This window comes from Schistocerca serialis, chromosome 6 (assembly GCF_023864345.2).
Source record: "Schistocerca serialis cubense isolate TAMUIC-IGC-003099 chromosome 6, iqSchSeri2.2, whole genome shotgun sequence".
In the NCBI taxonomy this organism is placed as follows: domain Eukaryota; kingdom Metazoa; phylum Arthropoda; class Insecta; order Orthoptera; family Acrididae; genus Schistocerca; species Schistocerca serialis.
Genome location: NC_064643.1, coordinates 23,234,851 through 23,251,964, shown reverse-complemented (window position 1 = coordinate 23,251,964; position 17,114 = coordinate 23,234,851). Strand labels below are relative to the sequence as shown.

At 43.5% G+C, this 17,114-nt stretch overlaps 1 protein-coding gene across 1 annotated transcript in view; it reads right to left on the bottom strand.

The window, feature by feature from the left end:
* Nucleotides 1-16,151, bottom strand: part of LOC126484214 (molybdenum cofactor biosynthesis protein 1-like) — an 81,029-nt gene extending 64,878 nt beyond the window's left edge. Inside the window, exons 1-2 of the mRNA XM_050107628.1 lie at nt 16,080-16,151; nt 2,671-2,891 (exon numbers count right to left, since the gene is read on the bottom strand). Of these exons, the coding sequence (XP_049963585.1) occupies nt 2,671-2,891; nt 16,080-16,151 (293 nt within the window). The remainder of the gene's footprint in view (nt 1-2,670; nt 2,892-16,079) is intronic.
* Between the last annotated feature and the right edge of the window lie 963 nt (nt 16,152-17,114).

The following is a 17,114-nucleotide window of genomic DNA, read 5'->3' as shown; positions in this document are numbered from 1 at the left end:
AATCTGAGGAAGCATTATGCACTGTAAAACACTGTACTGCTGTTCTACATAAAAGCTGTCGCATTGCCAACATCTTTCCCCTGCTGGCTGTTCTACACTTCTCATCACTGATTCAACATGTTGTAAGGTATTTTATGCTGTATGACACCACAGTCCAATCTGGTAAGGATAGCATAAAAATAATATATGAATTTCAGTATTGAAACTGGAACAGCAGAACAGCTCTCATCACACTGGATATCAAATCGAGGTTGGATTACAGCCATGGGTACATTAATTCATGCTACTCAACTGTATGTCATATGTCAGAGTTCATCAACTGTAGTGGTTGGCGACTGGTGGCTGGCGACTGGTGGCATACCCATCTCTTGGCATCCTGTGAACAGATGTTCTCCACAGGTGACAGGTTTGAAGAAAATGCTGGATATGGCAACAGTGGAACACTCTCTGTATCGAGGTAGCTCAGTACAGCTCAGGTGATGTGTAGTCTTGCATTATCTTGTTAAAAGATAACATCACGGAGCCCTTGAAAATGCGGCACAGCGATAGGCCTTAACAAAACACAAATGCAATGGCTGCTGTCCAAATTACTGGCTATGTGAACCAGAGGTTGTGACATGTATCCAGTTGCACCCCATACCATCACATCACATGCTGGACCCGCATGGGAATGACAGGTACAATCTGGCCAGGTCTGTTGGCATCAGAGAATCCACACACAAGTACATCAATTGTGACGATGTTACAGAACCGAGACTCATCTGATACGATGACACAGTGCCATTCCTGTGTCTGGCATTGTTGTTAGTTGCACCACTGTCAGTTCACCTCTCTCTAGAGCTGCATTAAGGGCTTGACAGTCTGTGCTGCTCCAGATGCCATCACATTGTCTGTGTGGATACTTGTCTCACTGTATACAAGCCCACTTCCTGACTAAATGTACACAACTTCACTGCAGGATCACGTACGCATGAGCAAACACTTGTCTGCCCTCTCAGGTGCTAGTTGGGTGGCACTACTGAGGCCCTGCAAGGCATTTAGCATGGCCCTCCTGAACCTACCAATTCTATGTTGGCACAAAATGAGATTCTGAGCAATGCAAGCAGCAATATAGTGAAACAATAAACCAGAGTCTCAGCAGACCATGAGCCTGCCACTGCCAAATCTGGAATGCTGATAAACATTTCTCCTTCTTCCATTATGCTTAACACGGTCTTCGTGTAAACAATCAACACCGAAATAGAATTTCTGAATGAGAAACCTGCTCCATAAGCTTATCTTGCATACAGAATATGCATGGGAGTGCTGAAAAGTAATGCCTCTGAATTTTTATTCTGTTCTCAATATCGGTCGAGGTATGACACGTCACACATATTACTTGGTCAGCTTTCCCACTTCACTGACTCGTGGCACACCCCCCTCCCGCAAACAGATGGAGTCACAATAGGCAGCCCACTCTGACCAGAGATTGTGAATATATTTACGGTGCACTTCGAGGAAGAGGCCCTGATGTCATCCAAATGGAAATCCTTCTTCTTCTTCCTCTTCTTCTTCTTCTGTTATGTGGATAACACACTTGTCATCTGGCCTCATGGAAGAGACAAACTTCTTGACTTCTTTGTACATCTGAACTCCACACGCCACAAAATCAAATTCACTATGGAGACCAAAGAAGAAGGAAGACTACCATTCCTGCACATCATAGTCAGGAGAATAACGGACAGCACCCTGCACCACAGCGTGTATCTGACTCTACAAAACACATAAACTCAGTTCTCCCTATGGCACTGTGAATAATTTCAATAACAAAAAGTGTGATGAATGTTGCAGCGTACATTTAATTTCCACTTAGGCTTTGCATTCAAGATCAGTCTTACCTGAGAGTGCAACATTACATCTTTGGTTAATTTAATTATATGTTCATTAGATTTTGGTTATAAGGCACGTTTTGCTGCCTAATGTTTCATCTCCAAATGCTGGAAACAATCCATGGAGGAAGAGGAGTATGTAAGACATTGGTGGACCAGGTTGGAAGAATCTGTGAATTTCAATACTCTGTAGAAGAGCTCAATCATTTGAAAATAACTTTCAGACCTTGTGGCTATTCTAACAGATATACATAAGGCACTACATTCTAAAATATTTGCATCTTTCACTGAAAAACAAGCAACTAGAGGAAAAGTTCTCTTGCCATTTGTAAAAACAGTCGCAGATCGCGACCTCCGAGTGCTATGAAGAGAAGGTATTGACGCAGTGCTTAAACCAAACTGAAGACCACAACAGCAGCCATACTCAAGTAAATTGCTATGCAGTAGTTTCAGTGAATTTGACAATGATGTGGCTGCTTTCATGGTGGCCCAGTCATGTTGTGGGGATAGGGAATGCCAGTGACAGGGCTGGAATTGTAGGTGACAGATTGATTTTTGGCAAAGCCTTGTATCAATACCTCCTTAATTATTGAGCTGAAAAACTGTAAAAAACATTCATACAGTAAAATCACACAAAAAAATTTCCTATTTCTGCAGGTATTGTGCCTTCTGTTTCCTTTTCATTACAAAAACATATTGATTCAAATTTATAAAGTCACAACTATGTCGCTGTGATTTGTGTAACACACATTCTGGAACATGTTCCAGGAATGTCATGAAACAGACAGCTTTAAATACTTACTCTAGCTCATCTTTCAAGACTTGCATGCCAACAACAACACCATCTATCCAATCTGTTTTTATTTCTCTTTCATGTAAAGATTTCTCCACAAAGGGTATCATCTGCCATGTAGGCAGTGCAAGAGGAAATTCCACACTCACATTTGGGTAATCAAGTAGAGTCTGTGTCTTGTCAGAACCAAGTACAATCAACCCAATTTCATCTTTCCCACTGGTAAATATCTGGAAACATATTAAATGGTAAAAATAAGTTTTGTTTATAACAAGTTGTATACCAATAAAAACATCACACACAGATACTCTTTATAAAATTATTTAATTGGATAGATAAAAAATCTACTCGCCAAGCAGTGGCAGAACACACACATAAAAGACTGTTGTGATAGGCAAGCGTTTGGAGCCAGTGACTCCTCCTTCAGGCTAAAGGGTTGCAGGGGAAGCAAGAAGGGTGAAGGAAAAGGACTGGAGAGGTCTAAGAAAAGGGGTAGATTTTGGGAAAGTTACCCAGAACCGTGGGTCATGGGTGACTTACCGTACAGGATGAGAAGGAAAGACTAATTGTTGGGGACTGCATTGGGCAAGATTCGGAAACCTGAGAGCTTAAAGGTGGAAGACAGGGTAATATGCAAGACAGAGATTACTACTAAAACTGTACATGAGTTAATAAGAGTGAGAAGCTAAGCGTATTGTATACAACAGCTGCGGAAGGGGGTAGTGAAAATAGACGGGAAAGACAATGAAAGATGTAGAAAGCTAAAACGGAGTGAAGCAAAGAGTAATTGCAGTGAAGAAAGGCTGAGACAGCAGAAATTAACGTAAATTAAAGCGAGGTGGGTGGTGAGAACCAAGGACACGTTGTAGTGCTAGTTCCCACCTGCGGAGTTCTGAGAAACTGGTGTCTGGCGGAAGAATCCAGGTGGCATGTGTGGTGAAACAAGTGTCGAGGTCACGTATGCCATGTTGTAGAGCATGCCCTGCAACAGGATATTGTGAGTTTCCAGTATATACACTATGCCTATGCCCATTTATTGTAACTAATAATTTGGTGGTAGTCATGCAGATGTAGAAAGCTGAACAGTGTTTACATAATAGCTGGTATATGACATGTGTCGTTTCTATTTTTCGCCTGATCTGCAGTTCTGGGTGACTTTCCCAAAATCTACACCTTTTCCTGGAACTCTCCAGGCCTTTTCCTTTACCCTTCTTTCTTCCCCTTCAATGCTTCTGTCTGGAGGAGCCACTGGCTCCGAAAGCTTGCCAATCATAACAGTCTTTTATGTGTATGTTCTGCTGCCACTTGGTGAGTAGATTTTTTATCTATTCAATTAAATAATTTTATAAATAATATATTGTTTTTGTTGTTATAGTCACTCTTTATAACCTACTTAAAATACATCACGTACCCTCCTCTCCACAATTCTTCGAACACATAGTTTTGCCTTTTGTAAAAAATCACTGCGTTTCTGTATAACATACTTGGAATCAACGTGTCCAACATCTATTACAATCATAAACAGAAGAAAGAAAGTCATTGTATTTATTGGCAGTATTACGCAATCAAATATTTTGAAAGAGTTCCAGTGGTATAAATTTACAAAATCTTATAAATAAATATATACGTTTATTCTTTAAATCAATTCTTAGCAATAACATAATAGTATAAATTGCAGAATCGATATAGCCAATTTTAATGTAATGACTGCAATACAAATACAAAATAACAGCGGTAAGTTATAACAAATGAGAGAGAGAGAGAGAGAGAGAGAGAGAGAGAGAGAGAGAGAGAGAGAGAGAGAGGCATTTAGACAATGTTTCATTACAGTGTGAAACTTATTAGAATTAAAATGAAGCCATAGTGAATTATTACATTCCAAAAATAATAATTATTGTGCTCTTTCACCCCAAAATACTACCTTCATTAGGTAATATATACTTTTAATTTCAGAAATTTTTACAACAGCTCTGGACTTCACTGCCTCGATGAATTTATTACATGTGTCAATGAATGAGGGTTGATAACACTGCTTTAGTCATTCAATTGTTCATCATGTGATATTCACAATGTTCTTAATAACTTCTTATGTAAAGTTCTATCATGAAAAAGATAATCTACGTAAGTTTTAAAAGTCGCGAATCTTTAAACAACAACTTGATAATGGGTATATCAGTATTTTGTATACATTCTAGCATTGCTAGATTTACTTTTAAATTTTAAAGTATATGAGCAGATTGGCAACTTTCCATCCAGAAAATTTGCTGTTGGCAAGACCTCACTGTAAAGAAAAATGGTCTTTCCAGAGTCAAATGCTAAAGAATTCATAAATACCAGCAGTGTAAGTGATACAAACAGGTATTAAGCAACGGTCATAAATATCGTTCTGCTAGACGAGAAAAAAAGTAGGTAGATGAAAGAGTAAATTGGGTGCAAGGATTGAACATAAACTCACCCAAATTACAAAGGATCTTTCTTTTTTTTTTTAAAAAAAAAAAAAAAAAGAGTGTCACTGCTCAAGAATTGAGAACTGCCCCCACCCCCCTTTCTTTTACAGGCTTGCTTTCACTTCTCAGATGAGACCATGTCCCCCATATAAGAAGAAAATAGCCAATATGTAAAGGGAATTACAGTTGAAGAGTTTTCTAGAATGAGACTTTCACTCTGCAGCATAGCGTGCACTGATATGAAACTTCCTGGCAGATTAAAACTGTGTGCTGGACCAAGGCTCAAACTTGGTGATCGTAACCCCAGACCTGTGTTGCCGTTTTCGGAGGTAAATCTCGTATCTGGAAAGAGGAGATGACAGTTAGGGTACTATGGGCGAGCAGCTGCCATCAATTTTTGATGGTGCAGAACCCACAATAGTGGAACTGCTGCCTAGTCCAAAGGCACCTGTTACCGGTCTTACCCCGCAATAGTGTATCGAATCCAGGCGTAATGTCGTAGCTGATAAAAAGTCATATGAGAGATTCCTGTAATCTAGGTGTGACTGCACCAATGCTGCATTCAGCCATACCAAACTAGAGTGGACCACACCGCGGTCGGTGTCGCTGAGGCATAGAAGAGCATTCAGGTGCGACCTACATGTCTGCTTTAGTTGACAAAGACGGGGAAGCCAGGTCAACTAGGCATAAAAGACCGGTCCTAAAAAACACAATGGCAGAAATGCATAACGTAGGTCATGGCAGCCAAAAAATGGATGCTATGAGTGAAAGCGCAGGATTGTGCTTAGTGTATTGCTCCCTGCATTCTGCCTCCAGCAATAGCCGTCGCGGACGAACAAAAAAGATGGGGACACCATATGTCATGCAGCTGCCGCCAGATCATTGATAGCCACATAAAGGAGAGCGGCACTCAAAACAGAACCTTGTGCAAGCCCCTTCTAATGCAGACGGGGATGCTACAGGAGGCACCAACCTGTACCCAAAAAGTGTGACATGGAAGAAAGTTCTGGATAAAAATCATGAGTGGACCATGGAGGCCCCACTCCTTTAAGGTGGCAAGGACGTTATGGCACCATGTGGTATCATAAGATATATATGCAGATCAATGAAAACTGCAACAAGGAACTGATGCTGAGCAAAAGCTGTTCAGATAACACACTTCAAGTGGACTAAATTATCTTCAGTAGAGCGCCCTTGGCGAAAAGCACACTGGATAGAAGCCAAAAGACCCGGGGATTCAAGGACACAATACAGCCTTCGACTAACCATATGTTCAAGTAACTTGCAGGACACTGAGTAAACAATCTGGATGACAGCTGTCCGTTTGAAGAGGCAATTTATCTGATTTCAAAATTGGAATAACAGCATTTTCTCGCTACTGGGAAGAAAATTCTGCATTGCACCAGGGATGGTTAAAGAAAGGCCAGGTACACTGACGGAAAAATTTGCAACACCAAAAAATAATTAATGTAGAGTAATGAAATACCAGGAATATATTTGTTGAGACAACATATGTAAAGTGATTAATGTTGCAGGATCAGGGATCAATGTAAGTGTGAGATAAGCCACAGCAAATGTAAATGTAAATTCTGGTACGCTGTAGTACACGTGTCATGTGTCAGTTTGTGGAATGGAGTTCCATGCCTGTTGCACTTTGTTGGCCAATATAAGGACAGTTAATGATGTTTGTGGATGCGCTGAAGCTGTCATCAGATGATGTCCAATATGTGCTCGATTGGAGGTAGAGCTGGTTATCGAGCAAGCCAAGGCAATATGTTGACACACTATAGCATGTTGGCTTACAACAGCAGTATGTGAGCAAGTGTTATCCTGTAGCAAAACACCTCCAGGAATGCTGTTTGCGAATGGCAGCACAACAGGTCAAATAACCAGACGGACATACAAATTTGCAGTCAGCGTTCGTGGGATTCATACAGACAGTTTTGTCAGTGGAAAAGTGAAAGCCATTGTCGATGCTCCAGGAGTAAAGACAATCAAGGCATTGCTGAAGATGCCACTAAGTGAGACAGGTTCACAGAGAACTGCAATAGAAGGCAAAATCATCAAAAAAAAGGGAGCCGGAGATGCCCAGTGGGAGACATGCCATTATAGGGTTAATGGCGATAGCAAAGAGAATGACACTCAGAATGGAAACCTGAGACACACCATTTTCCTGGATAAAGGTGTCCAACAAGGCAGACCCTTCATGCACCTCGAAAACTCGGTCTTTTAAAAATGTCTGAAGGAAACAGGTTAGGTGGTCACGGAAGCCCCACATGTGAAGAGTATGGAGGGTACTAGCTCTCTAGCAGGTGTCATAGGCCTTCTCCAAATCGAAAAACACGGCGACAGTCTGGGATTTCTGCAGAAAACCATTCATGACATGGGTGGGCAAAATAATGAGACGGTCAACTGCAGTATGCCGTGTTGAAAGCCACACTGTGCATTCATCAAAAATTGTGAGACTCGAGCCACCATATCATCCGGGCATGAATCATATGTCCCATCACCTTGCGAACACACTGGTAAGAGAGATGGAGTGGTAGCTAGAAGGAAGAGTGTGTGTGTGTGTGTGTGTGTGTGTGTGTGTGTGTGTGTGTGTGTGTGTGTCAGAGAGAGAGAGAGAGAGAGAGAGAGAGAGAGAGAGAGAGAGAGAGAGAGAGAGAGAGAGAGAGAGAGCTAATTTCGGCAAGAGCTGGATTTCCATCAATAAACTGAGTTGAAGTCTGCTGTTGTGGTCTTCATCCAACTACTGCTTTGGTGCATCTCACCAGCCTTTGTAAGCCTCTTCATCTCTGCATAGTATTTCAACCTAAATCCACTTAGAATGGTGAACCACCATTCAGAGAATAACTTTTTAACAACACAGTTTGACTTCTGTAAAGGCTTCTATACTGAGAATCCAACATAATATCTCACAAATTCAATTCCAGTAGAATTAAATAGTGGAAATTATCCCCTCTGTCATCTTGCCAAAGCCTTTGACTGTTTAGATTAAATACACTCCTGGAAATGGAAAAAAGAACACATTGACACCGGTGTGTCACACCCACCATACTTGCTCCGGACACTGCGAGAGGGCTGTACAAGCAATGACCACACGCACGGCACAGCGGACACACCAGGAACCGCGGTGTTGGCCGTCGAATGGCGCTAGCTGCGCAGCATTTGTGCACCGCCGCCGTCAGTGTCAGCCAGTTTGCCGTGGCATACGGAGCTCCATCGCAGTCTTTAACACTGGTAGCATGCCGTGACAGCATGGACGTGAACCGTATGTGCAGTTGACGGACTTTGAGCGAGGGCGTATAGTGGGCATGCGGGAGGCCGGGTGGACGTACCGCCGAATTGCTCAACACGTGGGGCGTGAGGTCTCCACAGTACATCGATGTTGTCGCCAGTGGTAGGCGGAAGGTGCACGTGCCCGTCGACCTGGGACCGGACCGCAGCGATGCACAGATGCACGCCAAGACCGTAGGATCCTACGCAGTGCCGTAGGGGACTGCACCGCCACTTCCCAGCAAATTAGGGACACTGTTGCTCCTGGGGTATCGGCGAGGACCATTCGCAACCGTCTCCATGAAGCTGGGCTACGGTCCCACACACCGTTAGGCCGTCTTCCGCTCACGCCCCAACATCGTGCAGCCCGCCTCCAGTGGTGTCGCGACAGGCGTGAATGGAGGGACGAATGGAGACGCGTCGTCTTCAGCGATGAGAGTCGCTTCTGCCTTGGTGCCAATGATGGTCGTATGCGTGTTTGGCGCCGTGCAGGTGAGCGCCACAATCAGGACTGCATACGACCGAGGCACACAGGGCCAACACCCAGCATCATGGTGTGGGGAGCGATATCCTACACTGGCCGTACACCACTGGTGATCATCGAGGGGACACTGAATAGTGCACGGTACATCCAAACCGCCATCGAACCCATCGTTCTACCATTCCTAGACCGGCAAGGGAACTTGCTGTTCCAACAGGACAATGCACGTCCGCATGTATCCCGTGCCACCCAACGTGCTCTAGAAGGTGTAAGTCAACTACCCTGGCCAGCAAGATCTCCGGATCTGTCCCCCATTGAGCATGTTTGGGACTGGATGAAGCGTCGTCTCACGCGGTCTGCACGTCCAGCACGAACGCTGATCCAACTGAGGCGCCAGGTGGAAATGGCATGGCAAGCCGTTCCACAGGACTACATCCAGCATCTCTACGATCGTCTCCATGGGAGAATAGCAGCCTGCATTGCTGCGAAAGGTGGATATACACTGTACTAGTGCCGACATTGTGCATGCTCTGTTGCCTGTGTCTATGTGTCTGTGGTTCTGTCAGTGTGATCATGTGATGTATCTGACCCCAGGAATGTGTCAATAAAGTTTCCCCTTCCTGGGACAATGAATTCATGGTGTTCTTATTTCAATTTCCAGGAGTGTAATTTTGTGAGGGAAAGCTAAAATAGTATGGCATTAAAAGTCTTCCCCTTGCATGGATTGAGTTGTACTTTAACTACAGAAAATGGAAGGTCACATTAACAAATGATAAGACAGGAATAAGATTAAACTCAAAAAGGGAGAACATAAAATATGGTGTGGCACACAGTGTTTGCTGCCAATTCCACAAAAATGATTTACTTGGGGCACTGGAGGGCTTTGGAAAAACTCTAATGTTTTGCACTGTCACAAACTTATTGATGCAAGATCAAAACTCATCCATACCAGAAACATCCAGGAGAATAACAGAACAGGCTTGTACTGATCCACAGGTACCAGCTTAATGCCTAAAAACTTGTATTGTGCAGTTCTAAAGAAATAAAAGCGACTTACAGATATGAATATCAAAAGTAGGGATAAATGGGCAATTAGGCTCCCGTGTTCTAAGTTCCTGGGTATGCAGATACCACTCACGTGTGAGACCAACATGTGGGTCAGTTAACCGAGGAGCTAGTTCCGCCCATTTTGTGCTTAGAAATCTCTTACTGTATGAAACTGGACAAAGGATTGCTAACACACTTTCACTCAGTTTACTCATATGGCATAATCTTCTGAGGTACTTCAGCTAAGCAGAAAAAAATATTTATTCTACATCTTGAAAAAGCTTCTTCAGGGACCCATGGATTCTCACACTTACATGCCTGTAGAAGTTATATTCCCTAATGGTATTTGTGATTAATAACAAGAGTTAGTTTAAGATGAACTCAGCAATTCAGAACTGCAATACTAGAAGCAAAAATAATTTCCATATATAAAAACCTGAAATCAGGGTTGCCGCAAGTTTCTCCAAGTGAAATTCCCTGATATTTCTCTGATTCCACAGACACATTTTAGAATTTTTCCCCGACAAATTTTGAGGTCTCAAGGGGAGGTAAGGACATAAGTTGACAAAAGAATGTAAGAGCTTTGTATTTCTCCCCCATTTTGTTTTAGGGCGCAAAAACAACTAGGGTCATATGTGTCCACGCCAAAACTGTGAAACACAAAGATAAAGAGAGGAGTTAAAAATGATTACATGTCAACGTTTAATGACAGAAGAGAGGACAGCTATAAACAGGGACATGGAGAAAGGTCTACGAACTACGCAATAGGGAAATTGAGGCCCAGAACTAAAAATTAAATGGCCTTCACCATATTGCTACAACTGATAAAAAGTAAAACACGGTCGACAGCCCACGCATTGTTCACTAAAACGGCCAATAACTCAGGTGGCAAACCCAAACGGGAATGTAAACGGTAAAAAAAAAGGGCATTCCCTCAGGAAACGGCAGACAGTTAAAAGTTGGGTGCAATGTGCACAAAGTAGTGGGGGAGCACCACTTAACAAATGGTGATGGCTAAAAAGGCAGTGCCCAATATGCAACCTAGTTAAAATGACCTCCTCGCCGCAGGAGGACTGAGAGGAGGTTGTCCAAGCCACTGGGAGAGGCTTAATAACCAAGAGCTTATTCCTATGAATGGAGGACCAGTGGCGATGCCAAAGTGACACCACCTCCTGACAGAAAGCTACAAGAGATCATCAGAGGGAATGCAAGAATTATTGGGCTGAAGTACGAGGAATGCAGCTTTGGCAGCAGTGTCACCAACCTCTTGGACCGATATGACCTGGAACCCACATAAACATCACAGTGGCTCCATAAAAAGTGAGCAAGTGGAAGCTTTCCTGGAACCGGTGCATTAAGGGATGGACAGTCTACAGTGCACAGAGGCTTTGAAGGGTGCTGAGAGAGTCTGAGCAGTGACACAGTTGAAAAGAGTATGTCACCAGATGTACTCCATGATCTGATACAGGGTGAAGAGCTCTGCTGTAAATACTGAGCAATGTGCCAGAAGTCAGTACCAAAAAATGTTGGTTGACGTTGAAGGCACACCCGACCCCACGGTCAGTCAAAGAGCCATCAGTGTACACAAAGATACTATTGCAAAATTCCATGCATAGGTCGTGAAACTGAAGGCAATAGACCTAGCCTGGTGCAGTGTCTTTAGAAAGTGAATGAAGGTCAAGGTGAAGATGGACTGCCGCACGAAGCCAAGATGGTGAATGGTTCACACCCATCGAAAAAGCTGCAGGGAGCATGAAGTGGGAGGACCAAGATAGTTTTGTATAAAGCAGGAGCCTCAGGAATTTTGTAGTTTCAATGAATGGAAGAGCAACAGGCCCAAGATGTAGAAATGGTGGGAGAAACCAGCTGTGCTGCCAGAAATTCATACAAATGTTTTTGTAAGTAGAAAAACGAAAGCCACTGTCGATGCTCCGTGAGTAAAGATGATCGAGACATTGCTGAAGACACCACTCAATGAGACAGGTTCATGGAGAGCAGCAGTAGATAGCAAAATTATCAACAAAAAGAGAGCCGGAGATGCCCAGCAGGAGACAGGCCATTGTAGTGTTAATGGCGACAGCAAAGACGACGACACTCAGGACAGAACCATGAGGTACACCATTTTCCTTGATAAAGGTGTCCGAGGAGGCAGAGACCATACGTACTTCGAAAACTCGTCTTTTAAAAGTTCCTCAAGGAGATGGGGCAGTTGGTCCCATGTGTAGAGAGTACAAACAATACTAGTCCTCCAACAAATGTCATAGGCTTTCTCCAAATTGAAAAACACAGCCAGTCTGGGATTTCCACAGAAAACCATTCATGACATGGGTAAACAAATTGGGTGATAGCCAGAAGGAAGTTGTTTGTCCTTACCGGGCTTAGGTGTGGGTATGACAGTTGCTTCACGACAGTGGCTGGAAAACATGCCCTCTACCCAGGTCCGGTTGTACGTATTAAGCAAAAAGTGCTTGCCCACAAGAGAAAGGTGCTGCAACATTTGAAAGTTAACAGTGTCTGGTCCAGGGCGGAGGATTGAGATGAAGTGAGAGCGTGATCTAGCTTCCTCATAGTAAAGGCAGCACAGTAACACTCACGATTCTGAGAAGAGAAGGGTATTGCCCGAGTCTTCTCTGCTCATTTCCAATAGAGGTAGGCAGGACGATAGTGGGAGGAGCTCAAAATTTCTGCAAAATGGCGACCCAAGGTGTTGGAGATAGCAATAGGGTACACGATGATATTGTCTGCTACTGTCAGGCCGAAAATTGGGGAATGGATCTTGTTTCCAGAGAACCGTCGGAGGTTGGTGCACACGATGGTAGAAGGGGGGTGAAACTGTTAAAAGAACTAGTGAATGAAGTTCAGCTACCTTTTTGGTTATCCCGAAGAATGCGAATTGCATCGCTGCAGGCTTCAGTCCACCAAAGGACTGGGACACAGCATGGTAAAGAGGAAGTGTGAGGAATGGAATGTTCTGCGATGGTAAGGATAATGTTTGTAAGAAATTCCACCTGGTCATGACAACTGCGGAAATCGTGTTCGTTGAAGGTCGCCAGGGAGGAGTAAAGTCTCCAGTCAGCCTTAGTGTGCTGCCATTTCGATGTGCACGGAGGTGGGGTAGGAGTCAGCAAATGGATAGCACACAGGAAATGGTCGCTCGAGTAGGTGTCAGAAAGAACGGACCGTTCAAGATGATGTGCAGGACGGGCAGTGAAGAAGGAAAGGTCCAAATGGGAATAGGTGTGTGACGAGTCTGAAAGCAACATGGGTGCTTCTGTGTTAAAGAAGAAAAGGTTAAGTTGATTAAGAATGGCAGCAAAGAGGGCACCTCTCGGATAGGTTCTGGAAGAGCCCCAAATGGGATGGTGTGCATTAAAGTCCCCAAGCAGCAGAAATCGGCGAGGAAGCTGTCCAATAAGCTGGAGGAAATCGAACCTGGTGACATCGAATGACGGTGGGATGTAAATGGTAGAAAGGGAAAAACTCAAGTGAGGAAGGAAAAGACAAACTGCAACAGCTTGATGACTGGTAGTCAGGGAGATGGATGGGTTGACTATGAATGTCATCCCATATGAGCAGCATGACTTCCCCATGAGACAGAATGCCAACCTCGAACAGAAGGTCAAAACAGACCAGGAAGAAATGCGAAAGCTCAAAGCAGTCGTGAGGATGCAATTTTGTTTCCTGAAGGCAGAGTACAAGTAGAAGCTGCGATTCTAAAAGCAGTTATAAATCCTCTTTGTTGGATCAAAGGCTGCAAAAGTTGCATTGGAGGACAGTCACGATGAGGACAATACAAAGGGGTGTCACCTTGGCAGCTGCCGAGTGCCAGTCTGCAAAAACTCGCTGCTACAGGGCACAGAGGCAAGAGGATCCTGCTCCATGAGGTCCTACAGAAGTGTCGGCTTTCTCCTGCTGTCAACAAGAGGAATCCAGGGCATGTTGTCTGTAGTTCAACAATGTCTAGATGATCAATACTGCAGTTCGATTGCATCTGCACACACACACACACACACACACACACACACACACACACACACACACACACACACACACTCTTCCTTCTAGCTACCACTCCATCTCTCTTACCAGTGTGTTCGCAAGGTGTTGGGACATATGATTCATGCCCGGATGATATGGTGGCTCAAGTCTCACAATTTTTGATGAATGCACGGTGTGGCTTTCAACACGGCATACTGCAGTTGACCATCTCATTATTTTGCCCACCCATGTCATGAATGGTTTTCTGCAGAAATCCCAGACTGTCGCCGTGTTTTTCGATTTGGAGAAGGCCTATGACACCTGCTAGAGAGCTAGTACCCTCCATACTCTTCACATGTGGGGCTTCCGTGGCCACCTACCCTGTTTCCTTCAGACATTTTTAAAAGACCGAGTTTTCGAGGTGCATGAAGGGTCTGCCTTGTCGGACACCTTTATCCAGGAAAATGGTGTGTCTCAGGGTTCCATTCTGAGTGTCATTCTCTTTGCTATCACCATAAACCCTATAATGGCCTGTCTCCCACTGGGCATCTCCAGCTCCCTTTTTTTTGACGATTTTGCCTTCTATTGCAGTTCTCTATGAACCTGTCTCACTTAGTGGCATCTTCAGCAATGTCTTTATTGTCTTTACTCCTGGAGCATCGACAATGGCTTTCACTTTTCCACTGACAAAACTGTCTGTATGAATCCCACGAACGCTGACTGCAAATTTGTATGTCCGTCTGGTTATTTGACCTGTTGTGCTGCCATTCACAAACAGCATTCCAGGAGGTGTTTTCCTACAGGATAACACTTGCTCACATACTGCTGTTGTAAGCCAACATGCTATAGTGTGTCAACATATTGCCTTGGCTTGCTTGATAACCAGCTCTACCTCCAATCGAGCACATATTGGACATTATCTGATGACAGCTTCAACCCATCCACAAACATCATTAACTGTCCTTTTATTGGTCAACCAAGTGCAACAGGCATGGAACTCCATCCCATAAACTGACACATGACACGTGTACATCAGTGTACCAGCATTTACTTTTACATTTGCTGTGGCTTATCTCACACTTACATTGTTTTCTGATCCTGCAACATTAATCACTTTACATACGTTGTCTCAACAAATATATTCCTGGTATTTCATTACTCTACATTAATTATTTTTTGGTGTTGCAAATTTTTCCGTCAGTGTACCTGGCCTTTCTTTAACCATCCCTGGTGCAATGCAGAATTCTCTTCCCAGTAGCGAGAAAATGCCATTATTCCAATTTTGAAATCTGATAAATTGCTTCTTCAAACGGACAGCTGTCGTCCAGACTGTTTACTCAGTGTCCTGCAAGTTACTTGAACATATGGTTAGTCGAAAGCTGTATTGTGTCCTTGAATCCCCGGATCTTTTGGCTTCGATCCAGGGTGCTTTTCGCCAAGGGCGCTCTACTGAAGATAATTTAGTCCACTTGAAGTGTGCTATCTGAACAGCTTTTGCTCAGCATCAGTTCCTTGTTGCAGTTTTCATTGATCTGCGTATATATCCTATGATACCACATGGTGCCATAACGTCCTTGCCACCTTAAAGGAGTGGGGCCTCCATGGCCCACTCATGATTTTTATCCAGAACTTTCTTCCATGTCTCACTTTTTGGGTACAGGTTGGTGCCTCCTGTAGCATCCCCGTCTGCAGGAGAAGGGGCTTGCACAAGGTTCTGTTTTGAGTGTCGCTCTCCTTTTTGTGGCTAGCAATGATCTGGCGGCAGCTGCATGACATATGGTGTCCCCATCTTTTCTGTTCGTCCGCGACGGCTATTGCTGGAGGCAGAATGCAGGGAGCAATACACCAAGCACAATCCTGGGCTTTCACTCATAGCATCCATTTTTTGGCTGCCATGACTTACGTTATGCATTTCTGTCATTGTGTTTTTTAGGACCGGTCTTTGATGCCTAGTTGACATGGCTTCCCCGTCTTTGTCAACTAAAGCAGACATGTAGGTCGCACCTGAATGCTCTTCTATGCCTCAGCGACACCGACCGCGGTGTGGTCCACTCTAGTTTGGTATGGCTGTATGCAGCATTGGTGCAGTCACACCTAGATTACAGGAATCTCTCATATGACTTTTTATCAGCTACGACATTACGCCTGGATTCGATACACTATTGCGGGGTAAGACTGGTAACAGGTGCCTTTGGACTAGGCAGCAGTTCCACTATTGTGGGTTCTGCACCATCAAAAATTGATGGCAGCTGCTCGCCCATAGTACCCTAACTGTCATCTCCTCTTTCCAGATACGAGATTTACCTCCAAAAACGGCAACACAGGTCTGGGGTGACGATCACCAAGTTTGAGCCTTGGTCCAGCACACAGTTTTAATCTGCCAGGAAGTTTCATATCAGTGCACGCTATGCTGCAGAGTGAAAGTCTCATTCTAGAAAACTCTTTAAGTGTAATTCTCTTTACATATTGGCTATTTTCTTCACATATGGGGGACATGGTCTCATCTGAAAAGTGAAAGCAAGCCTGTAAAAGAAAGGGGGGGGGGGGGGGCAGTTCTCAATTCTTGAGCAGTGACCCTCTTGTTTTTTTTTTGTTTTCTTTAACCTTTACAATTTGGGTGAGTTTATGTTCAATCCTTGCACCCAATTTACTCTTTCATCTACCTACTTTTTTTCTCGTCTAGCAGAACGATATTTATGACCGTTGCTTAATACCTGTTTGTATCACTTACAATGCTGGTATTTATGAATTCTTTAGCATTTGACTCCGGAAAGACCATTTTTCTTTGTAGTGAGGTCTTGCCAACAGCAAATTTTCTGGATGGAAAGTTGCCAATCTGCTCATACACTTTAAAATTTAAAAGTAAATCTAGCAATGCTAGAATGTATACAAAATACTGATATACCCATTATCAAGTTGTTGTTTAAAGATTCGCGACTTTTAAAACTTACGTAGATTATCTTTTTCATGATAGAACTTTACATAAGAAGTTATTAAGAACATTGTGAATATCACATGATGAACAATTGAATGACTAAAGCAGTGTTATCAACCCTCATTCATTGACACATGTAATAAATTCATCGAGGCAGTGATGTCCAGAGCTGTTGTAAAAATTTCTGAAATTAAAAGTATATATTACCTAATGAAGGTAGTATTTTGGGGTGAAAGAGCACAATAATTATTATTTTTGGAATGTAATAATTCACTATGGCTTCATTTTA